This window comes from Gopherus evgoodei, chromosome 2 (assembly GCF_007399415.2).
Source record: "Gopherus evgoodei ecotype Sinaloan lineage chromosome 2, rGopEvg1_v1.p, whole genome shotgun sequence".
In the NCBI taxonomy this organism is placed as follows: Eukaryota; Metazoa; Chordata; order Testudines; family Testudinidae; genus Gopherus; species Gopherus evgoodei.
In genome coordinates this window covers 6,757,732-6,782,597 of record NC_044323.1, presented here as the reverse complement: position 1 = coordinate 6,782,597, position 24,866 = coordinate 6,757,732, and the positions used below count along the sequence as shown (strand labels likewise).

Below are 24,866 nucleotides of genomic sequence, written 5' to 3'. Positions count from 1 at the left end.
CGGCAGCACTTTTATATCTACCATGCCCAGGAGCCAAGCTGTTGATGCTTGTAAAGAAACAAAATGTCATTAGTCTCCTTTCTCTGTGGCCACTTGTAATGGATATGCCTATGGTCTGTTATAGAATTGAAAGACAATGTACTAAATTCCATGGCCAGAAATTCTCTCGCTTGCTGGTGAGAAATGCAAAGATACCCAGAGGTAGTTCACTAGCCCATAGTACTGAAAAGTGACACGTACAATGAGTTTAGGAATAAATCCAGGCCTTCATTTGAATTACAACTCCTGGCCTGATTTTCATAGATTTTAAGCCCCTTTGAGCTGCTGCCGAATTGCCGCCAAACTGCCACAGAAGCATCAGCACGGTTGAGCTGCTGGCGAAGTGCCGCTGCTGATCTTTTTTTTTGGCTGCTTGGGGTGGCAGAAAAGCTGGAGCCAGCCCTGCTCTTAAAACAAGAATTTTGGATTGCCTTGGAATTGGTTTGATATTTTTCAAATAATACAGCACTGAGCACAAAGGTCAGAGCTTGATGTATTATTATTCATCATTATTAATAAGAATATTTTCACACTTATTCAACACCTCAAAGTGCTGTGCAGAGGTGGAAAGGTGTCTCTCATCCACCTGTTACATTTTGGTTTTTAGATTGCAAACTCCTTGGAAGAAGGATTGTAATTTATTATCGGTCTGTTTTGTGCCTGCGGTAATAGTTGTGGCCTTTAGGAGTGTCATAAATATAGAGGGAAGGGTAGCATAAAATCCCTCCTCGGCAGCTGTACTGAATCGCCTTATCTGTAAGTGGTTAAGCAGTTGAAATAACCTAGTTGCACCTGACAAGAAGGACCAATAAGAAAAGAAGATACTTTCAAATCTGGGGGGAAGGGAGGAGGATTTGTTTGTTGCTCTCTTTTGTTGTTCCTTCTTTGGACAGAGGGAGAAGCCAAGCACATACATCTCCTCCTGAAAATATACCTGGAATAATCCATTTAAAACCACAGAAATTGAAAGTAGGGCAAGGAAATGCGTTAGGTTATCTTTTGTGTTAGCTTGTGAATTTTCCTATGCTACAGAGATAGTTTTATTCCTGGTTTTGTAACTGTGAAGCTGAGCTCAGAGGGGAATCTTCTGTGTTTTAAATCTTTTTATTACTCTCTAAAGTTACCTTCCATCCTGATTTTGCCGGTGTGATTCTTTTACTTTTTCTTTATAATAAAGTTCTTCTTTTACTGATTGATTTCAGTGTCCTGAAGACAAAGGGTCTGGTCTGTGCTCACATTGCTAAGGCAATTAGGTGGTATATTATTCTCAAGCTTCCCCAGGAAAGGGGGTGAAGGGGCTTGGGGGATATTTTGGGGGGATAGGGATTCCAAGTGACCCTTCCCTGAATTTTTGTGTAAATCACTTGGTGGTGGCAGAAATACTGTCCAAGGACAAGGAAAGGAATTTGTGCCTTGGAGAAATTTTAACCTAAGCTGGTGGAATACAAGCTTAGGGGGTCTTTCATGCAAGTCCTCACATCTGTACCCCAGAGTTCAGAGCTGGGGGGGACATGGTGCTACTGCAATATAAATGTTAAATAATAAAAGTAATAATAATGGTGGGCAAGTGTTACTATTTCCATTGTAAAGATAGGGAAACTGAATCACAAAGATGTTACACAGAGTCAGCAGCAGAGATGAGGATACAGCCAATCGCTTCTAAATCCCAGTCTCCTGTTCTAACCACTGGACTCCTCTTTGGCATAGACTGTGGTCTAATTACTCTCACATTTACGGTGCAATTAACATTAACAAACTTCAAACCATTTTTCATTTATATCATTTTCAGTGTGTGTTTGGGGGCTTTCCCTTGCCATTGTTCATGCAGATCAGTCAGTTAAGTCACACAGTAAGGCTCTTCAAAATGGTGACCTTTTTTTCAGAAATTACTAAGCTAAAAAAAAAAAATCTGTACGAAGTCTGGAAAAACAAAAAAAAATTCTGTTAAAAAAGCCAGTGAAATAAAACTTCTTCAAAAGTTTTGCAGTTTTTTGCCCTACTCTACATACTTTCAGGCTCCTGGGTGTTTGTCCACTGACCTTCTACTGTGACCGATGCTTTAGTTTTAGATGTCTCCATCTCACACATGTATTCCCCAGTGTCCTTGGTCATGGCATCATGGATGACGAGTATGGCCCATGTTCCCTCTTGGCGCAAGTCATATTTTTGGCTTTTCCGGATCACTTTGCCATCCTTGTACCACTTCACATTTGTGTCAGGTTTGGACATTTCACAGCTCAGGTTGATGTCTTGGCCTGCTGCTGCTGTCTTATCCTCCAGCTGCTTTATAATCTCTGCTGGTTTTTCTGAGGGAAGCAACAATATCTGTTAAAAATCCATGTTCTGGAACTTTATCATTTTTTGGAGAATTAGGCTTCCTTCTATCTACAAAATCATTTCATATAGATTCACGTAACAGAATAAATAATTCACATCACGTTACTGATTTACTTTTGGATAGAACTATATGCAGGGAAAGCAAGTGTTCATGTTTAGTAGACGTTAATTGTATTTATTGGATGTCAATGAGCAGCAATTGGGAACTGACAATTAATTACTTACAAGAATGACAGAATGGGACTTATTGGAAAAAAGGCATTCACTTTGGTGGCTACCATTTTGCATTCATAGTTAATTAAGGATGCTGTTACTGTGGGTGCAAATTGAGTAGCTAGTCATCTAACTGCATTTGCACCTGCAATCATTTGCACCTATAATTTCTGACCTGTAATTAATAGTACTCAGAAAATTGCAGGCAGAGATGAGGCCACTTTCAATATTCCCTTCCCCACCATAAACATTTATTTTAAAAGCTTTAAACCAGTACAAAATGTTTCAATATTTCAAGTTTTTAAGACCAGTTCCTCATCCCATTGAATTCAATGGGAAAGGTGCCATTTACTTCAATGAGATAAGGATTTTGCCTTTACAATTTACTGAGATAACCTATTTTTTGAGATTGCTCCAACTCTGAAATATCTCTTCACTTGTTACCTTTCACAACCAGCGAGGCCTTGGAGTTCAAGTTGCGAGCAGTGAAGACTACTTCCCCAGCATCAGCAGCAACCACATTTCTGATGTCGAGGGTGTATTTCCGCCCTTTGTTAAAGGTTTTAAATCGTCCACCACTGTGAACTTCATTCCCCTTCAGCAGCCAGTGGAACTCGCCAATGCTTTCATGGGACAAAATACACTCAAAAGTACAATTCTCCCCTTCTTGAACTTCAGTGCTCTTCAGACGTTTAGTGATACCAATGTTCAGTTCTGGAAGGTAAGAAGGCGGGTGGTACAATTATTTAGGATTGGAGAAAAGTGGTATTGTACAGCAGTCAGAGGCCTGAGAAGGCTTAAAATTCACATGAAGAACAATACTGAACACTTGCTATCTGAAGGGTTAGAAGAATGAGAGATGGAAAGCACCGCATCCTCCATTTGCATATTCAGTATTGTGGCAGAACTACTCATAAGTTATCCCTTGATGCCAAGTGTAGCCCCAGAGCTGAACATTGGTATCACTAAACACCTGAGTTGTAGGGGTGGGAAAGGGACTTGTTAGACCCCTGGACAGCTTGCACTTGAATGGGCATGCTTAGGAAAACGAGCATCCTCTGTGAAATGGAGCCAAGATTCCATGAAAGCTGGAGACAAGAGTGTCAGTCAGGAAGCCTTTACACCTGTGTGTGTGATGAAGGTCTCCACTCACATTGGCTCTGAGAAATGGGATGTTATGTTAGTGATTGTTTGCCATGTTGTGTCCCACCTAAGACGGCTCCAGATCTGTCTCAGAACAGATGGGCATTTGAAAAACTTGGGACATTTTCTTCCTACGGACAGTCACAAGGACTGAGGAACAGTGGCCTGTGGGTATTTTTTTTAAATGGATGATATAATTCTGTTTTTGTTTCCCCAGAATAGACTCTAAGTTAACAACTGATATATGTTAAACTCCATGTTATTTTCTCTAAAGAAACCCATATTTCTTCCTTTGAGTGCATATGTATGATCAATATTTTTATTAAGGAGTTTGTCAGTCATTTTGGCTCATCATTTTTATTAATCACAGAAGGTTCGGAAGGATTTGCTCCATAGCTCAATCCAGTAAACAGCTGAACCCAGCAGAGAGGTGTGCAGCAATCTGCACCTCTGCTATACCAAAGGCCTCATAAACTAAACGAATGATAAATAAGAGGAGAAATCATTGGCCATCTTATGAAAGTTAGCCATAAAATATGCCTTATCTAGGAAGAAAATTAGCAAATAAAGTGCTTGATATATTTGCAGGTCTACAATATCTGTCACTAAAATGTTATGAGTTTCGAACAGGTACCATTCGATGCTATTTGAGATGTCATGGTTTTTCCCTATGCTTAGAATAGGGAATAACTGTGACTGCAGAGACATCAATGTATCATTTGGTAACTACTGATAAATATTGATTTTTAAGTGGAGACTACTGTGTCTCATGAAGGAGAATATGTGACTCAAAGAGTAGAAGCATGCAGCACTCATTTATAGCACCATTTAAAAGAACACCATTGTTTTCAGCTGCACCTACCCTGAATACTGACTCGTGACTTGGTAAGGTCAGTGCCAATATCACATGTGTATAAACCAGCATCATTCTTGTTCAGATCGTGAACAATGAGACACAGTGTTTTCCCAGCTTGCATCTGCTCATACTTGTCACCAGGGGTAAGCTCCACATCATCCTTCTTCCAGATGGGTTTGACCTTTGGTTTGGAGAGCTCGCACTCCAGTGTGATCACACCACGCTCCTCCCCAACAACATCATCCAAGGCCTTCATGAAGACGATGGGCTTCTCTGAAGGAAATTAATGGGGGGTTGGGGGAGAGAGGGAGAAAAAAAACAGGACATTCAGACTAAACAACTTGCTGTACTTTCCAGTTGCTTGAAGAGGCCTTAATCAAAGCCTTGTCATGCTCAGTGCTGCCATGACCATATACATATGGAATCGAAGGGACTCTCACACTTCATGTCCCTGGAATATATTTTGGAGGGAGGGGGACCACCATTTTATCAACCTCTTTGTTGTGGGAGCAGGGGTGTAGAGATGAGTGGGAGCAGCTGATCTGCATCTCCATGCCACAGGCAGTCACTTGCAGTGCTGAGGTCTCACAGAATCGTGGTGCTCCTTGTGGTGTACTGTGGCTGTTATGATTCATATTTCCCTCTACAGTTCAGTGCCTGTAACTGGGCCTTGGGGTACATGTGCACACCAGCAAAGGACCTATTATGGCCCTTGGGCCCTTTAAAACCGGCAGTTGTAACCAGAGGGCACATGACTCGGAGCAAGCATGTCATGTCCTACAGGAAGCCAGCTATAAAGCAGAGGTAGCCAACAGGAGAGACCTAGGGTCGTAGGTCTCACCATTGTAGCCAGGGAGGACCAACACAAGGGAAGGCTGTGTTCCCTCCCAATTGGCTGAAGCTGGAAAGAGTTCAGCTAGTTAATACCCATTACTGTGAGTTGACTGGTTGTGGTTTTGAGTTATAGAAAGAAAATGAGCCCCAGGGAAAAAGATGTGACTTTATTTTTCCACCCTTCCCCCCAGCTGGGGAGACTGCATGTCACTCTACACTTAATGCAGTATGTTAGCAGCAGGAGAGAAACACAATGCGCTCTCTCTCATGGAGATTCTACTGCCCCTTCCAACACCTTGTTATTTTCCTTAATTTAATTTAAAACACATTTTTGTCTAAAAGTGCATGTTTGCTCTCTGTGTATAGAAAAATAGAACAACGTCTGGCAGACTGTGAGGGGATGGGGGAGTAAACCCCTCAGCATCTCTGAGGGGACTCGGGAAGTAAATCCCTCAGACTCTCTAAAGGGGACATGAAGCGGGGAGAAAATCTCAGATTCTCTGAAGGGAATTGGGGACTAAATCTCAAAGAGCCTTCAGTTCTAGATTCTCCCTCTGTTGTCTTCTCACCAAAGATCCATACGTATCCATGACAAAATATTTCCTTGCTGTTGAAACAGTCTAATTCCAGAATAGGTTTATTGAAAGGAAGGGGTGGTCTGCTGTGCTCCATTAGATACACACTGGAGTTTAGCTAAAAATAATCAAAGGCCAATACAAGATAATCATCTATAGGTTTCTGAAGGTAACATTCAGCAGAGGAAAGAATTCTTCAGCGTGATCCAGGTTACAACAGTGAGAAGTAATAGGATAATGCTGAACAAGGGAAATATTTGGCAGAATATCGGGTCAAATTTCCTAATAATTTCAGTTGGACTACAAAATTCACACCTAAGGGAAGAGGTAGGATCCATGTTACTTAACTACTCACATTCTGGGTAGAGAAGGCCTATAGGGAGTTACACTGCACTGGCAGGGAAAGGACAGGACGACTGAATAACTCTTTTCCATTTCTTATTTACATTCTTAAATGATTCCATAGGATTGGGGCCATTACCCACCTTTCACCTTCAGTTGAGCGCTTTCTGACACCTTCTCCGTCTTAACGGTCACCGTCCCTGCATCGTCTGGCGTGACTTGCTTCAGTGTCAGAGTGTGGCACTTGCCGATCTTCTTGATCTCATTACAGCTGTTGGTGTAGAGGATGGTGTCATTCAGCAACCATTCCACATCCTCGTCATCATGAGACAGCTCGCAAGAGAAGACAGCGCAGCTCTCTTCCTCGGTCTCCACATCCTGCAAGTGTTTGGTTATCGCCACCTGCCGGGCTGCAAGAAACCAAAGTTGCACAAACAAACAAACAAACAAACAAGTAAACAAACAAATAAATAAATCATCACAACAATGATGATAAATAATTAATAAAATCATTAACAGAATCACAGATCTGATAGAGTTTAAGGCCAGCAGGGGACCAATAGATCATCAATTCTGACCTCCTGTATATCACAGGCTGTTACATTTCACCTAGTCACTCTTGTATTGAGCCTAATAATAAGGCATCCAATGCAAAACCCACCTCTCATATTGTGCAGCACCATCTATTCTCCTTGCAATATACAAAACTATTTTAATTAAAAAATAATTAATTCCTTCTCAAATGATAGGACCTCTCCCCTCCCCTACCTGGCATAGCCACATATTATAAAGTAATAGTATTATTACACCTAAATGTGCCAACTGAGATCTGGGTCCCACTGTGCTAGGTACCTCACACACACACACACACACACACACACACACACACACACACACACACACACACACACACACACACACACACACACACACACACACAATATCAGCCCTTGCTTCACAAAGCTTACACTCCAAACAGACAAGGCAGTCAAAGGGTGCAAGAAAGAAAATGTAATTCACCCTATTTTACAGATGGGGAACTGACATATACAAGGATCAAGTGACAGGCCTAAAGTCACACAGGAAGTCTGTGACAGAGATGGGACTTAAGCCGCTGGTCAGGAACTCAAAAGAAAGGGGTTCAGCTAGAAGCCTACCTTCCTTATAGCCAACAGATTGCTGAAATGTTCTTCGTCGCAGGACTGGCTGATTAAGGGGATTGCTTGGCAATTTGGAACCTTTCACCTGTAAGCCACTAGTACGAATCTGATACGGGTCAGTAGCATCTAGATGTTATCAAGTGATGGCTATATGGCTATTCAATGGCCTATTTGAGATGAATCACGGGACTAATTTCCATTGTTAGTGGAAAGGTGCCACATCCCTCTCTCCAAAAAAAATCACAATGATCACCCAAGACTGCAGTTTTATAGACAAAGTGCTGACTGGACAGAGATAATAAGTTACCCTAGGTTGCACCTCCAGGTCAGGAATGAAACATATTGCTGGGGATGCATGGTGAAAGCACAAGAATGGCCTTACTGGGTCAGAGCCATGGTCCTCTGCTCAGTATCCTGTCTTCCAATAATGGCCAATGCCAGATGCTTTATAGGAAATGAACACAACCAGGCCATTATCGTGTGATCCATCCCCTATTGTTCAGTTTCTGGCAGTCAGAGGCTTAGGGACACCAAGAGCATAGGACTGTGTCCCTGACCAACCTGGCTAATAGCCATTTATGGACCTGCCCTCCGTGGACTTATTTAATTTTTTTGAACCCTGTTATACTTTTGGCCTTCACAACATTTCCTGGCAATCAGCGCCACAGGTTGACTGTGCATTGAGAGAAAAAGTATTTATGTTTCTTTTAAACCGACAGCTGCTCATTCATTCCATTGAGTTGCCCCTGGTTCGTCTGTTATGTGAAAGAGTAAATTCATTGTCTCCATATCATGCATAAATTTTTGTTGCCCTTCTCTGTACTTTTTCCAATTCTAAAATATCAGTTTTGAGATGGGGTAACGTGAACTGCACGGAATATTCAAGGTGTGGGCATAACATGGATTTATATGGTGATATTATGATATTTTCTGTCTTATTATCTATTCATTTTCTAGTCATTCCTCATATTCTGTTAATTTTTTTGACGGCTGTTAAATATTGAGCAGATGTTTTCAGAGAACCATCCACGATGACTCCAAGATCTCTCTCTTGAGTGGTAACAGCTAATTTAGACCCCATCATTTTGCATGTATAGTTAGGATTATGTTTTCCAACGTACATTACTTTGCATTTATCAACACTGAATTCCATCTGCCATTTCGTTGCTCAGTCACCCAGATTTGAAAAACCCCTTTGTAACTCTTCTCAGTGAGCTTCAGACTTAACTACCCCGAGTAACTTTTACCATCTGCAAACTTTGCCACCTCACTGTTTATCCCTTTTTCCACATCATCTGTGAATATGTTACACAGCACTGGTTCCCTAGAGATTCTTGGGGGACCCCACTATTTACCTCTTTCCACTGTGAAAATGGACCATTTATTCCTACCCTTTATTTCCTATCTTTAAACCAGTTAATGATTCACAAGATGACCTTCTCTCTTAATTCATGGCTCCTTACTTTGCTTAAGAGCATTTGGTGAAGGACCTTGTCAAAGGCTTTCTGAAAGACCTAGTATAGTTTATCTACTGGATCACCCTTGTCCACATGTTTGTTGACCCCCTCAAAGAATTCTAACAGATTAGTGAGACATGATTTCCCTTTACAAATGCCATGATGACTCTTTTCCAGCATACTGTGTTCATCTATGTGTCTGATATTTCTGTACTTTACTATAGTTTCAACTAATTTGCCTGGCTATTGAAGCTGGCCTTACCAACCTGTAAATTGCCAGGATCGCCTCTACAGCCTTTTAAAAAAATCGGTGTTACATTTGCTATCCTGCAGTCATCTGGTACCAAGGCTGATTTAAGCTATAGGTTACATACCACAGTTAGTAGTTCTGCAATTTCATATTTCAGTTCCTTTAGAACTCGTGGGTAAATACCATCTGGTCCTGGTGACTTATTACTGTTCAGTTTATCAATTTGTTCCCAAACCTCCTCTACTGACATCTTAAATCTGGGACAGTTCCTCAGATCTGTCACCTAAAAAAATGGCTCAGGTTTGGGAATCTCCCCCACATTCTCTGCAATGAAGACTCTTGCAAAGAATTCATTTAGCTTCTCTGCAACGGTCTTGTCTTCTTCAGTGCTTCTTTAGCACCTCCATTGTCCATTGGCAATTCATCATGCAGTTCCCCAGTCACCACAAACCCAACTATCTATATTTCTAATAACCAAATCCCCCATTACTATTACCTCTCTCTTCCTAAGAGCTGCCCTGCCAGGGGAATCCTCAGTGCAAGAGGGTACCACAACATCATCTGGAAGGAGGATTCCCAATTATGGGATAATTTCCCTCCATTCCAGCTTGATGTTCTCCTTCCCTAAGACTTTCCTCCTCCTCCACAGCACTGAAGCTGCCAGACTGAGTGTGGGACTGCACTACTGTGTCCCTGAAAGTCTCGTCTATCTACCTCTGTCTCCCGTAGCTTCTCCAGTTCAGCCACTCGGTCTCCAGAGCCCCTACTTCTTGAATAATGAACCCAAGGCACAGAGGTAGCCAACCTGTGGCTCTGGAGCCACATGCGGCTCTTCAGAAGTTGATATGCGGCTCCTTGTATAGGCACCGACTCCAGGGCTGGAGCGACAGGTGCCAACTTTCCAATGTGCCAGGGGTGCTCACTGCTCAACCCCTGGCTCTGCCCACACTCCGCCCCTTCCCACCCCTCCTCTGAGCTTGCTATGCCCTCGCTCCTCCCCTCCCCCAGAGCCTCCTGCACGCCATGAAACAGCTGGTCGGGAGGTGCGGGGAGGGAGCGGAGGTGCTGATTGGCGGGGCTGCCGGTGGGCAGAAGGCTCTGGGAGCAGGGGTGGGGAGAGCTGATGGGGGGCTGTTGGCGTATTACTGTGGCTCTTTGGCAATGTACATTGGTAAATTCTGGCTCCTTCTCCAGCTCAGGTTGGCCACCCCTGCTGTGGCACATATAAACAGACACTGCACTGGTCATTGAGATAAAGCCCAGGAGCATCAGGATTCAAAACAGAGCCCCTAGGACTTGAATTAAAAGAGACTTCGTTAGCTGTAAGTATCGGACTATTCTAGTCCCTCAGACTAACCACTAGAAAGACATGATCACATGCATTCTGCCAGGGCATGGCACAGGCTCTGCTCGTGTACATGATTTTCCTGTTCTGTGGATAAGAACTGTACTTCTGTCTGCTGGACTAGCCCCACAGCACCATTAACACGCCCTATAATGATTTTGAAAAATAGCACTTTTCACTAATGATTATTTACATATTCAACTTGCAGAGGAGAAATGTGACAATTCCACTGTAGTCAACAAAAGAAGCCAAAGCAGAGAATCTGCAAAGCCAAAGGTGAATATCAAACCATACAGATAGATATGTGCTGGGCAAATGAGAAAGCCATCCCTGCTGCAAACCACATACCTTCCACTGTCAGTGTGGCTTTGGTTTCCGCATTTCCTGCTCGGCACTTGTACGTGCCGGAATCTTCAGGTGTCAGTTTCAGAATTTTGAGTTCCGCTGTATGCTTCTCCCATTTGGGTTTGTATTTTTCTGAGGGCTCAATGAGAGTGTGGCCCTTGAACCACTCTACAACCTTTGGAGAAGGCCTAAAATCACAGGACAGCACAACTGAATGGCGTTCCAAGGCAGTTTTATCCTCCAACTTTCTGGTAATCTGCACGTTAATATCTGCAAAAGAGGGTTGTGAAGGGGGAACAGATGAGAACAATCTGAAAAAAGAGGTGCAATTTGATCTGTAATCAACTTCAGTTAATGTAAGGACCACTCTGAATTTCTGTTAGAGGTTTGACATGCTAAGGACCAACCTGGAAGATACGAAGGGTAGCATAATTTACACCAGGAATTTCTGCCGATGCTATGATTCCCAAAGGGATTGTTATATATTTACCACCAAATGCAGGACAAAAATGCAGGGCAAAATCTTGAAAGTTTTGATGCATTGTTTATTACTCAGCAAAATTCTTACTGAGGATTTTGTCTAAATAAGGGCTAAGTGGAGACTTTAGGATTTAGCCCAAGATATTTAGCATACGGTAAAATTAAGTTCAAAAGATTGGGAGCTTTTTCTCAGTTAGAATCTACAAAAATGTGGCTGCTCTAACCAAGCTTATCTAAATTATGCTCAGCACTTATGGCACACAACACATTTCATTTTCAAAGCGCTTTTCAAATATCAAATTAAGCTGAACAGCATCCACGTGAGTTACTGAAGTAGTATCATCAGCTAGGGAAGCTGAGGTGGGGGGCCTTGCCCATGACCTCAGAGAAGTTCAGTCAGAATTAGAACTCAAGGGTCGCTGATACCCAGTCTTGTATTAAAAGTACGATGGGCCTGATCCAAAGCCCACTCAAGTAAATGAAAGGGTTTCCATTGACTTTAACAGGGTTTGGATCAAATCCTATACCATACCTCTTCTGGCCTTCCTATTGAAACCTTTCCTTTCTACAAATAGGCCTGGAAACCTGCAAGAGGTTTTACTGGAAGGTTTCAGCCTTTTTCTGTGCTTGGGTGCGTAAAAACACATTGGGAACAGCCTCTCTTAGTATTTCTTTATTGCTGACCCTGACTCAAAGCAGGAAGTATCAAGGGTATAGAATACTAGAAGCTCAGAGTGGAAGACATAGTGGCCCTGTTCTGTACAGGTCCTCCGAAGTTCTGGTATGGGCCACTGTAGGAGACAGGATACTGGGCAAGCCGGTCCATGGTATGAATCAGTATCCACCTTTTATGTTCTTAGGGGATCTTACTGTCACTGTCCTGGGTTTAGATTCATACATTTTAAGGACAGAGGTTCCCTTGTGATCATCTAATCTGACCTCCTGGGTAACACAGACAATATAATTTCACTCACTTATTCCTGCATTAAACCTAATAACTTGTGGTTGAACTCCAGCATATCTTTTAGAAAGACATCTCAGTTTAAAGACTCCAAGTGATGGAGACTATACAGAAAACAGTTGCAAGTTAGGTGATATTATTTTTGGGTGAGTGGGAGAAGGTTCTGAAGGAGTCTGGGCCATGCTCTAATTAATTCTCACATCCAGGGCACAGCAAATTACCTCTTACAAGCAGGTTTGCTGTGGATTTTGATTTGCCAATTGCAAACTGAATGGTGCCTGTCATGTCAGAATTGGTCTTCCACAGAATCAGCCGATGGATGGTGCCTTCTTGCTCTATAGTAACGTTTCTGCCAGTCTGTAAGACCTCTCCACCCAGAGACCATTTCGGGGGCTTCACGGATGGAATGGAAATCTCGCATTCAAACTTGGCTTCTGCGGGCTCTGTCACATCTACATCAGTTAACTCCTTTACAATATTAATGGATTGCTCTGGGATGAGGGTAGAAAGCAAGAAGAGGAATAAGTTAGACCAATGGTTCTCAAAACTTTAGCAACCTGAGGACCCTCACTCCCATCCCTGAGTGTGCCCCATCCCCACTCCTCCCCCTCCGCATCTCCTGTTCACTGGGGAACAGTTGTTCTGTGGTGTGCAGGAGAAGTTGATCATAGAATATCAGGGTTGGAAGGGACCTCAGGAGGTCATCTAGTCCAACCCCCCTGTTCAAAGCAGGGTCAATCCCCAGACAGATTTTTGCTCAAAATCTCTAAGTGGCCCCCTCAAGGATTGAACACACAACCCTGGGTTTAGCAGGCCAATACTCAAACCATTGAGCTATCCCTTCCCTCATCAGTGGGGCCAGCAGCCCTGGACATGATTCCACCCCCTGCTGCAAACACGTCCTGTCCCCACTGCTCCCTCTCCCTCCCAGTGCCTCCTGCATGGCACTGAACAGCTGTTCCCTGGTGCACAGGAGGCACTAGGAGGGAGGAGGAGGAGTTGATCAGTGGGGCTTGCGGACCCCAGTTTAAGAAACGCTGTGTTAGACCATGCATTTAGGAATAGACTTTTTCATGTTAATTCTAATACTTCATGCCCAGAGAGGTCAAGAAAGTTAACACACATTAGTGAATTACTAATCACAGAACTGTCAGGTAGGTAAATATTATTGGTTCCTTTTTATATATGGCAAAACATGTGACTGGTGAATGGTCAGATGACAAAAGCCAGAAGAGAGTCCAGGTCTCCTGGCTTGCAGTCCTATTCCTTAACCACAAGACCATCCTTTCTGTTCTGTTATCAGATACCAAGAAATATATACCACATAGAAGGTTCATAGAATTAAAGACATCAGTGATGGGAAACATGTCGGGGATCTAGTTGAAATCCCACTGCAAAAGCAGAATTATTCCCTACAATAGGTTTTTTCCACTCTAATTGTAAAGGTCTCCAGAATGGGCTTCTACCATTTCCTTGGGGAGAACAGATCACAAGTTAATATTCCTGGATGTGCCTACCCCCAAAATCCTAGGGGAAAGCAATGCCAATGGGTTGCAGAAATAATTAGCATTTTTGATAATTTTTTAAGTTACATTTGTCGATTACATTTCAATTACTTTCTGGAACTATCCACTCTCCCTCCAATAAGTTGAAAGAAAATAGCCTAGTACCTTCAACATAGAAATGAGCACTGCTTGTGTCATCAATAGCATCACATGTGTAAATGTCCTCATCCTGAAACTCGGCGTCGTTGATGATGAGTTTCCTATAGACACTGTCACTCACCAGCTCATATTTCTGGCTGGGAAGAATCTCAACGTTCTTCTTATACCACTTAACTTTGGCAGTAGGGCGAGACACCTGGCATTCCAGGACACCCCGGTGCTTCTCAATAGCAATTTTATCCCGCAGAGGCTTCACAAATTTTACAGGTAGTTCTAAGGAGGTGGAATAAAAAACAAACAGTGTGGTTGTAACTGGACAGTGCCAGATGAAATTCATTAGTAACATTTCTTTCATTATCATCAATTATTTGGAAATGATTGGGACCCCACTGCATACTCCATAAGAAAAAAAGTTGGAGAAAGGAAGCATTATCATCCCCTATATCAATAGGGAACTGGAATACACAGAGGCTAAATACCTTGCCCAAGGTTGTGTAGGGAGTCAGTGGCAGAGGTGGGAACTGAATCCAGATTTCCTGAGTCCCAGTGCACTGCATTAACTATGAGGCCACCCTCCCTTATCCCTCAGAACTTGCCTTTTAAATTAGACACAAATAATCTCTATACAACTGTGGCAAGGGGCCTCCTCTGTCTTGCTGGACTTAGCACTTCCCCATCTGTGGTGTTAGGGCCTGGGATAAATCACCCCATGCTGGACAGTGTTTGTCTTCCCCCTCTGTGTTTATGTGTCAGTATTTTTGAGATAGGCCTCCGGGCAGGCCCAAGAAGTGCTCCTCCACCAAACAAGAAAAAAAAATCTACTTACAAACACAAAACAAAGGGGGGTACCTTTCTCTGCCCTCTCGCTGGGAGGCTGCTGTCCTGTTGTTGGCCCTGGGGAGTCAGACCTTACCCTAAACAGGCATTCAGCTTTGGTTGTTTCCGTTGCCGAGAGGAGAGCAGCCTCTCACCCTGGAGAAGCCTATCTCCCTGCTGCAGCTAGTTCTGCAGCAACTTGTCTCTCCTCCACCTCCTCTCACCAGAGGAGGGGGTTTTAAAAGCCTCGGGAAGCCCTTAATCAGACTTCGGTGTCCCCAACTGACCTGAGGTAACCCCTTCTCAGCTTATAGGGAAAAGGGCCTTTGGCATTCTAGGCTAACCAACCTGCCTTCCACCTCTCTCCTGCATCCCCCTCGATGCGCCAGAGGTTGGTCCTGGCAAGAGTTACCAGAATCTGAGACCTCCTGGACTATGACCTGAGAGAGAGGATGGATACCCTGGCGTTTGCTCAGCGCCTGGGGCTCTCTACCCTTTGAACTCCCCTGCGCATACTTCAGGAGGTGAGGGCAGCCTTGTTGCCGGTCTCTTGGGTTTACCTCAAACAGGTCCTGTGGGAGGGTGTTCCCTGCCCATCCCTCACCCTGGGCCCTCCAGATCTTTTCATCAGGCCCATGACCTGTGAGCTCCCCCAGCCAACCTCCCCCACACACACATGCCTCGAGCCGGCTGCACAATCTGCAGCCAGTTTGCTTCCTAACTGTGCCAAGGGCACATCTGTACACATTCGTGCTCCATACTCTCCATTTCCTCACCCTTGTGTCCTGCCCCAATACTAAGTGGTGAGACCTATTGCCACCTGTTGAGGGTGAGGAATCCTGATGGGCCAGTCTGTATTCCACATTGGTCCCACGGCCTACCAAGGATATTAGTTGGTGGCTCCTCCATGGCATCATGAGGATGGGCATCTATCTGGCACGGTTCACTCCTATCCTAGATGCCCGTTCCTTCTGTGGTGTGAGGGAGATCCTGGAGCATTCTTATCTTGAGTGCGCTGGGTTGCAGCCTCTGTTCCGGGTCCTCTTGAACCTTTTTTTATGGTTCTGGCTGCATTTCTCCCCTCACCTTCTTATCTACGCACATTCCATGGCCCCATGAAGTCGCAAGACCTCCTCATCAACCTCCTCCTAGCGATGGCCAAAGTGGCCCCCTCTAACCCCAAGGAGAGGATGTTGGCCAAGGAGGTGCTCTGCAACTGTGGAGCCTACTTCCATTCCTCTATCCATTCACATATCTGGGCAGAGATCCCCTGGGCAGCATCCGCTGGCTTGTTTGACACCTTCAAGGAGCAGCGGGTGCTGTCTGAGTTCTCTGCTTGGTGTCCCTTTCAGGTTCTCTATCTATGACCCTTTGACCTACATGCCTGTCCTTATTTTTGGTTTTGTTATCTCCTGTATTTATCTGAGTCCCGGGTCCAGTGGTTCCTCGCTTGTTCCCGCCCACTTCCCGGAACCCAATAGGACTACTCTCTTGCAGCGGCCCAGCCTGACACACTGTCACACAACTTAAGTGTAAAGCAGTAAGGAAGAGTGCTCACAAGACAGAAATGGGGATGCCTTCTCAAAAGAAAATAACATTTTCCCCCAAAATCTAAACATGACTCCTTTTGTCTAAAAATAGGAATTAAAAAATTGTCCATATTGAGAGGAAGACTAGTATGTTATTTAGCAAAGGTAAATACCCAGCAAGGAGGCTGATTCTTTGTACAGGGAAACCCAGACAGTGGTGTTACGTTTTTTCCTGTTCATGTTCCCACTGAAGTCAATGGGAGCTGGTTAGTTTATTACAAAAAACTGTTTTAACAATGCTGTCATTACTGTTAGACTTACCTTTAACTCTAAGTTGCGCTCGAGATTCTGCCTTTTCTGCTACAAATTTGATCTCTGCAGCATCTTCCACGTGGACACTTTTGTAAACTAATGCATAGGTCTTTCCTGTGAATAAAAACACAGGCATACATAACCCACTGTGAGAAGATGGTTTTATCTTCTGAGCCTAAATGCTACTGGTATAAACAAGCACTATTCCATTAGTGTTAACAGACCGATGGCCACTTTTGACACTGGTGAATCCCCCAAGTCACAGGAACTGCACGTTCCTGTAGTGGTTAGAAAAGTAAAGTTGATTCCCTGTAGGACTATAATGGCTCCCCTGTTCTGAATTTCCGTCTTGAATATGGATAGGCAGACACAGATACATTATCACACACTCTAACTCCAATCCAAATCCTTGTGCCTTCGAATGACTGAACTGTACTTAGAATTATTTAATTCTGGGGGTGGTTGGACTCCTCTGGAGTCTCTCTCTCACACGTCCATACAGTTCCCATTTTTCTATCTCAAGAAACTGAAAGTCCCTCTTGCATAGTGATAGGCACCCTAGCTGGAGAAGATTGGACACAGCTGCTTCCAGAGTCAATCAATGCTAGGTAATGGCTCACCCCCTCAAGGAACCAAGTGCATTGCTTCTGCCTTGGAGTGCCATGAAGGCAAGTGATCTATTGCAAGCAAGTCATGTTGCCACTACACTGCAATTCCAGTTCTACTTGCAGTTGACAATGGCACTAGAACAGCAGGACATACTACAAGCTGTAACTTCTCAAGTAGATTCCAAGAGTCAGTTCTCTGTGTTCAAATCACAACTCCTTCTGCTCCTCTTCCCACTTTTCTCTGCCACATACCCATTAACAATATGACATGCAACACCCTATTTTTGCACCCTACCTTCTTGACGCATCTTAATGTTGTCTCCAGCCCTCAGTTTGTTGTCATTTTTGTACCACTGGGTTTGGACTTCATCATGTGAGATCTCACAGGTGAAAGATGCACTCTCCTTTTCATTCACTTCCACATCTTCCAGTGGTTTAATAATCTTGATATCTCGAGCTATGGGATCAAAGTGACATGTTTATATTTGGTTCCTCCATAACTTTATGAAGTTGATTTATTTTTCACATAGTCCCCCATGAAAAAATGTGATTATAGCTTGTGTTTTAATCCACACTTGCCTGAATTCCTCTGTACAAATCCTTCCACAGCATAATAAACACATTTTACCCCTGTATGTGTTGGCTGAATCACCAATGACTTCATAAAAGTAGCTGTGCACTCCTAGGACAACATTTTGCATATAATAGGATAAAATTTGGTCCTAAAGCAAATTTTGGCCCTAACGTATGATTTGGCCAGTTAAATATGATTCATCTGAGGCCTTTTCCAATCTGCCCTGGCCACTGAGAACTCCTCAAAGTGTTTTATTTTAAAGACACCATAATAGCCAGGTTTCTATCAACCACCTCAAGCTATTCCCCTCTCAGAAACAACAGCTGGAAAGTTCACATTATCATAGGTAATTTGTCATGATTAATACTCTCAGGAGGAGTCTAGGATTCATTTACCAAGAAAACTTAATTAACTAAGTGTTAACCTTTAAGATGGCTCTCCTTGACAGTCAGGGGTAGGTCAAGCATTAGTGGAGCAAGCTGAGGAAACTGATACCATGCCAACGGGTGTCTTAACCAGTCACTTGCTAAATACACAGGCCCCGCTCCTGGTTGTGCTGTGGTTGTTTTGCAATGCTAGTATAAAGCAGTCCTGAACATGGCATAGTCAACTATGGGATGATCCAACTCAGTATGGGGGTGATGGGGAATCCCCCAGCATAATAGCTCCTTCACCACCCCCTTTCTGCAGCTATTTGCAAGGGGTGTGGTCCAGTGAAAGTGGGCATGGACAGGGCTTCCCTGAACCCCAGAGATCCAGGTAGGGTGACCAGACAGCAAATGTGAAAAATCGGGATGGAGGTGGGAGGTAATAGAAGCCTATATAAGAAAAAGACCCAAAAATCAGGATTGTCCCTATAAAATCAGGACATCTGGTCACCCTAGATCCATAGCCCCCAGAACAGCCTCTGTGGGCCAATGGCAGCCAATACAAGTTAGAGCAATGTAAGTTATGCCAGGGGACTGGACTGACACACAGCAAGTCCCAGCATTGGGAGAGAGCACAGGCAGTTCTTCAGCTCTGTCTTTGCATTGTCCTCTTTGTGCCTGGCACAGCCTCTGTTTGTGTTTCACAACCACAATAAAAAACATAATTTTCACTTTGAGAGGCCACGTCATTGGAACTCTTTAGCCCAAATTAAGCCCTGAAGCCTAGTTCTAAAGTCAACGGGTGTTCCTGTAACTTCATGACGTCACTTCTGTGTTACGGTCTAGTGAAATTAGAATCAGGTCTCTTCTGTAAGCACTTGCACAAGTCCATTGACATGAGTGGAGTTGCAATCATTTACACCAGCTCTGAATCCAGCCCAGTTGATTTTATTGGAGCCTTGCACTGCCCAAAGGAAAGTACCTCATACAGCCTGCATTAATCTCAGAATTGCCTGTGATTATATTTCTATGTTTATAGGTAAATGAACCAGCCTCCAAAGAGCAACAAATTCAAACCTCTAACTCAAGAAAAAAGAATAGTAAATATGGCAGGTGACCAGCTTGGCTTAACAGCGAAATCCTTGCTGATCTTAAACACAAAAAAGAAGCATACAAGAAGTGGAAGATTGGAAAAATGACCAGGTAGGAGTATAAAATATTGCTCAGGCATGCAGGAGTGAAATCAGGAAGGCCAAATCACACTTGGAGTTGCAGCTAGCAAGAGATTTTAAGAGTAGCAAGAAGGGTTTCTACAGGTATGTCAGCAACAAGAAGATGATCAGGGAAAGTGTGAGCCCCTTAGTGAATGGAGGAGGCAACCTAGTGACAGCTAATGTACTCAATGCTTTTTTTGCCTCTGTCTTCACGAACAAGGTCAGCTCCCAGACTGCTGCACTGGGCAGCACAGCATGGGAAGGAGGTGACTAGCCTTCTGTGGAGAAAGAAGTAGTTCAGGACTATTTAGAAAAGCTGGACGAACACAAGTCCATGGGGCCGGATGCGCTGCATTGGAGGGTGCTAAAGGAGTTGGTAGATGTGATTGCAGAGCCATTGGCCATTATCTTTGAAAACTCATGGTGATCAGAGGAGCTCCCAGATGACTGTAAAAAGGCTACTGTAGTGCCCATCTTTTAAAAAGGGAAGGAGGAGGATCCTGGGAACTACAGGCCAGTCAGCCTCACCTCAGTTCCTGGAAAAATCTTGGAGTAGGTCCTCAAGGAATCAATTCTGAAGCACTTAGAGGAGAAGAAAGTGATCAGGAACAGTCAGCATGGATTCACCAAGGGCAAGTCATGCCTGACTAATCTAATTGCCTTCTATGATGAGATAACTGGCTCTGTGACTGAGGGGAAAACAGTGGACATGTTATTCCTTGACTTTAGCAAAACTTTTGATACGGTCTCCCATAGTATTCTTGCCAGTCAGTTAAAGAAGTATGGGCTGGATGAATGGACTATAAGGTGGATAGAAAGCTGGCTAGATCGTCGGGCTCAGTGGGTAGTGATCAATGGCTCCATGTCTAGTTGACAGCCAGTTTCAAGCGGAGTGCCCCAAGGGTTAGTCTTGGGGCCAGTTCTGTTCAATATCTTCATTAATAATCTGGAGGATGGTGTGGACTGCACCCTCAGCAAGTTTGCAGATGACACTAAACTGGGAGGAGTGGTAGATAACGCTGGAGGGCAGGGATAGGATACAGAGGGACCTAGACAAATTAGAGGATTGGACCAAAAGAAACCTGATGAGGTTCAACAAGGACAAGTGCAGAGTCCTGCACTTAGGACGGAAGAATCCCATGCACTGCTACAGACTAAGGATCGAATGGCTAAGCAGCAGTTCTGCAGAGAAGGACCTAGGGATTACAGTGGACGAGAAGCTGGATATGGGTCGACAGTGTGCCCTTGTTACCAAGAAGACTAACAGCCTTTTGGGCTGTATAAGTAGGGGCATTGCCAGCAGATCAAGGGAAGTGATAATTCCCCTCTATTCGACATTGGTAAGGCCTCACCTGGAGTACTGCGTCCAGTTTTGGGCCCCACACTACAAGAAGAATGTGGAAAAATTGGAAAGACTCCAGTGGAGGGCAACAAAAATGATTAGAGGGCTGGAGCACATGTCTTATGAGGAGAGGCTGAGGGAATTGGGATTGTTTAGTCTGCAGAAGAGAAGAATGAAGGGGGATTTGACAGCTGCTTCAACTATCTGAAAGGGGGTTTCAAAGAGGATGGATCTAGACTGTTCTCAGTTGTACCTGATGACAGAACAAGGAGTAATGGTCTCAAGTTGCAGTGAGGAAAGTTTAGGTTGGGTATTAGGAAAAGCTTTTTCACTTGGAGGGTGATGAAGCACTGGAATGGGTTACCTAGGGAGGTGGTGGGATCTCCTTCCTTAGAGGTTTTTAAGGTCAGGCTTGACAAAGCCCTGGCTGGGATGATTTAGTTGGTGATTGGTCCTGCTTTGAGCAGGGGGTTGGACTAGAGACTGCCTGAGGTCCCTTCCAACTCTGATATTCAATGATTCTATAATTCTAAGAAGAAAGGGTGAGCAGGAAAGAGACATTTTCTAAAAACATTTCTGCAACTTGACCTGAGCGGCTGCCGAATGGCAGCATAGACCAGGAAACAAAAAAGGGCTGTTATGCTATATTTTAATATAACTGATTATAGCTCAGATCGCTACTCCACACAGTTCAAAACCCTCCTTCAGCACTGCTAATATCTGAAACTTCAGAGGAAGATGAGAAATTCTATCAATCCTCAGCAGTTGTGCACTGCTGTACATAGAGGACAAAATCCAGTCTTGACATCTATGGCAGTAAGCTAAACTAATGAAGCATGAGATTTTATTTTCCCATCTTAGCATTTGTAGCTTAAAGTGGGGCAAATACTGTGATCCCAGCTTAGTTTTATCCACTCCTGACTCTGGCAAAGTCTCATTGAATTAATGGTACAGTCTGAACTAAAACTTGGGAGTTCTAACCATTTGACCATGGCTCTCTACCAAGCAGTACTGTATCTGATCGCTTGCCAATCGCTTGTCATAATTTATTGGTTATTATAAAAATCAATAAACAAAGTTTAACAGAAAAAGGAAAAAGATAAATAGCCATGAGCCCTGGAAGAAAAAGTTGGCACTTACTTGCAAAAGTACCTACAGAAGAGAAAACTGAATGAGGCAGAAATCACCTAGGAAGCACTTTGTGATTTGGCTGTCAGATAATGCAAATACACCTCCAAAACAGGGAACACTTCCTCTGTCTATCAAACATACCATGGACCATAAGGGTAGCGGAACTCTTGTCATCAGCTGCATCGCATACATAGGTTCCTTGGTCATCATAGTCACACTTGTGAATAATGAGGCTTCTCTTAATTTCCTGGGAAATAATTGCTACTTTTTTACTTGGCCGGAGCTCAGATCCATTCTAGAAGGCAAAAACCAAAACAGGATAATCGCTTATTACCCTTATATAAGCCTTGGTTCACCGCAGCATTCACACCTACCTAACTTCATACACATGCTTATGTCTCACTTACAGTCCTGTATTGTGGTTAAATGAGTCAGGAGATTGGACCAAGTCATCAACAAGCCTTACATAAAAGCACCAAAAATCTGCTAGTTTACTGTAAATTCCAGAGAAGTTGAAATCTGGGACTACCTCCATGAAAACACCCTTAAAGATTAGTAAGCAAACATTCTAGACAGAGGTAAGGCAAACTGTACGAGCTCAGAGATAAAGAAAACGGGAGTTTTGATTAATGTTGGATAACCAGAGCTGCATAGAAACAGCCCATACCCATCTCTTTTTGCAGTTAATGGAAAGGCGCCCACTGACTTCAGGAGATGTTGGATCAGGCCCTAAACGAGAAATGAAGACGTTATTGTCTGCTAAGTGTTGTACCTTAAACCACTTGACCTCCACATTAGGCCTGGAGAGCTCACACTCAAACGTCACCTTAGACTTCTCAGGAGCTTTGATGTCGACCAAAGGCTTGCTTATTTTCACAGGCAACTCTGCCAAAAAGAAAATACAGTAAGAGGAGGATTGGTTTTGGTAGGAGCATAAGACTCAGAGAATAATCAATAAATAGGATACATCTTAAGTGATTACTATATCCTGTAAGCAAAAAAAAAGGGGGAAAAAAAAAAAGAAAAAAATAGTTTTGCGTATTCTGCCATTGGCTCACAGCCCATATTTAATTTATTCAGTACATAATGTCATTATTATTAATTATTATTTGTTCCTGGTAGCAGACAGAATGTGCTAAGCACTGTATAAATAAAAAGGAAGACAAAGACACTGCCATGACATTCAGATACAGATAAGGAACAAGCAAGCAAGCAAGGTGGACAAATGGCAATCATCTGCATCTTGATTATACACAGCTTTAACGACAGCATATACATTATCTATATAAAGATCTAAAGACAGTCATAAATTACTCTACATCTATACCATTATAGTTACTGGTAGGCAACAGAGAAAAGGCGGGTCTTTGGGAGAGATTTAAATCAAGGAGAGACCAGCTCAAGAAGGGAGTTCCATGCACAATAAGGGAAAGGATTGCCTTCACTTGGTACCTTAAACAGCACCAAGCAAATTGTCAGTACTTAGTAATGGGTAATCATCAATCATACATAATAATACGTGGGGATGTGTGAAAGGGTATATTTATATCAGCTTTCTCTGCTATTTTCTTGTGCATCTCAACAGTAAATACAAAAGCGAGGTACAAACTCCACTTGCCATGAACTGCAGAATACTGACATGCATGGCTCTGAAAACCTCCAGCATTACAACTAATCAAAGACATGCCCAGATGGACTATGTCACTCTAAGTCAACCTATGGCATGCACTGTCTGTTCTACAGGAACACATCCCAAGTGGAGTTCCACACTGCAGGGGTATATACCTGTTACTATAAGCCTCCCTGAAGAATGGATGCCTTCTGTCTTGAAGGAGATGAGGCCTGAGTCTTCTAGCTTCAGGGACGAAAGTGTTAGTGAATGTTTCTTCCCCAGGACACTAATGTGGCAGTTCTCCCCTGGTTTCAGTTTCAGGCCATCCTTCATCCAGCTTCCTTCCACATCCTCATGAGACAGCTCCAGCTCGAAGGTGGCAATCCCCTTTTCACAGGCTTCCAGTGGCTGCAGGCCTTTCACCAGTTTGATCTGCCTCACTGAAAAATAAATGATATTGAAGGGTTGGAGACATTGCATTGGAAGAAAAGATAACTTCTCCACCCACTCACTCAGAGCAAAGGTAGCAGATCAGCCACTTCAAACAAACAAACAAACAAACAAACAAACAAAAGTGAATCAAACCTCTCACTGACACTGGCCAGTACCAGATGCCCTAGAGAAGGTAATTTTTGTTATTTATTTGTATTGCAGTAGTGCCTAGAAGCCTGTGTCACAAACCAGGACCCCACTGAGCTAGGCACTGTACAACACAGAACAAAGAAACAGTTCCTAACCTGAAGAGTTTACAGGCCATATACAAATGAGAGACAACAGGTAGGTACACCAGACAGATGGGGGAGTACAAGGAAGAATGAATCAGTCCTTGTCAGCATTCCCAAAAGGATAAACTATGGGGCGAAAAGAGCAGGTAAAGGAAAGAGTGAAACATTTGTATAAAAAGGTCTCACAGTATGCAGTGTAGTGCCTAGGACACCCACTTGAAGCAGCCTCACTTTTGGGGAGTTTTACCTACCCTGAATATATAGCACCAACAGCCCATCAGTTAGAAAGATCAATATAGTATTTAAAACTAAATCACTCTTAAAAATGGATTAAAATACCAGAAAAAAATAGGATAGTTAACTTCAGTAAAACCATAAAACACTCACAAAACTTTAAACTCCATAAGGCTGAATTGGGAATAGTCCAACATTCTAATGTGTCTGCAGAAGAGATGAACCCAAGCCACAAAGTTCAGATATGGATCCAGATATCCAAGCATTACCAGGAGTTCACATGGGTGCTCAGCTTCATGGTTGTGACTAGGGCCTGAGTCTTAAAGGCCTAGTCTACCCTGGGGGGGTGGGGTGTCAATCTAAAATACGCAACTTCAGCTATGAGAATAGCATAGCTGAA

General features: G+C 43.4%; 1 protein-coding gene across 23 annotated transcripts in view; it reads right to left on the bottom strand.

Annotated features, from left to right (window-relative positions):
- Positions 1–24,866, bottom strand: part of OBSCN (obscurin, cytoskeletal calmodulin and titin-interacting RhoGEF) — a 305,008-nt gene that overhangs the window by 174,588 nt on the left and 105,554 nt on the right. For all 23 annotated transcript variants that reach the window (XM_030549887.1, XM_030549891.1, XM_030549889.1 and 20 more), the window contains 12 exons: positions 23,681–23,947; positions 22,668–22,780; positions 22,037–22,190; positions 17,562–17,723; positions 16,668–16,772; positions 14,008–14,274; positions 12,559–12,828; positions 10,900–11,166; positions 6,483–6,749; positions 4,595–4,861; positions 3,034–3,303; positions 2,079–2,345 (listed from right to left, as the gene is read on the bottom strand). In XM_030549887.1, the coding sequence (XP_030405747.1) occupies positions 2,079–2,345; positions 3,034–3,303; positions 4,595–4,861; positions 6,483–6,749; positions 10,900–11,166; positions 12,559–12,828; positions 14,008–14,274; positions 16,668–16,772; positions 17,562–17,723; positions 22,037–22,190; positions 22,668–22,780; positions 23,681–23,947 (2,676 nt within the window). The remainder of the gene's footprint in view (positions 1–2,078; positions 2,346–3,033; positions 3,304–4,594; positions 4,862–6,482; positions 6,750–10,899; positions 11,167–12,558; positions 12,829–14,007; positions 14,275–16,667; positions 16,773–17,561; positions 17,724–22,036; positions 22,191–22,667; positions 22,781–23,680; positions 23,948–24,866) is intronic.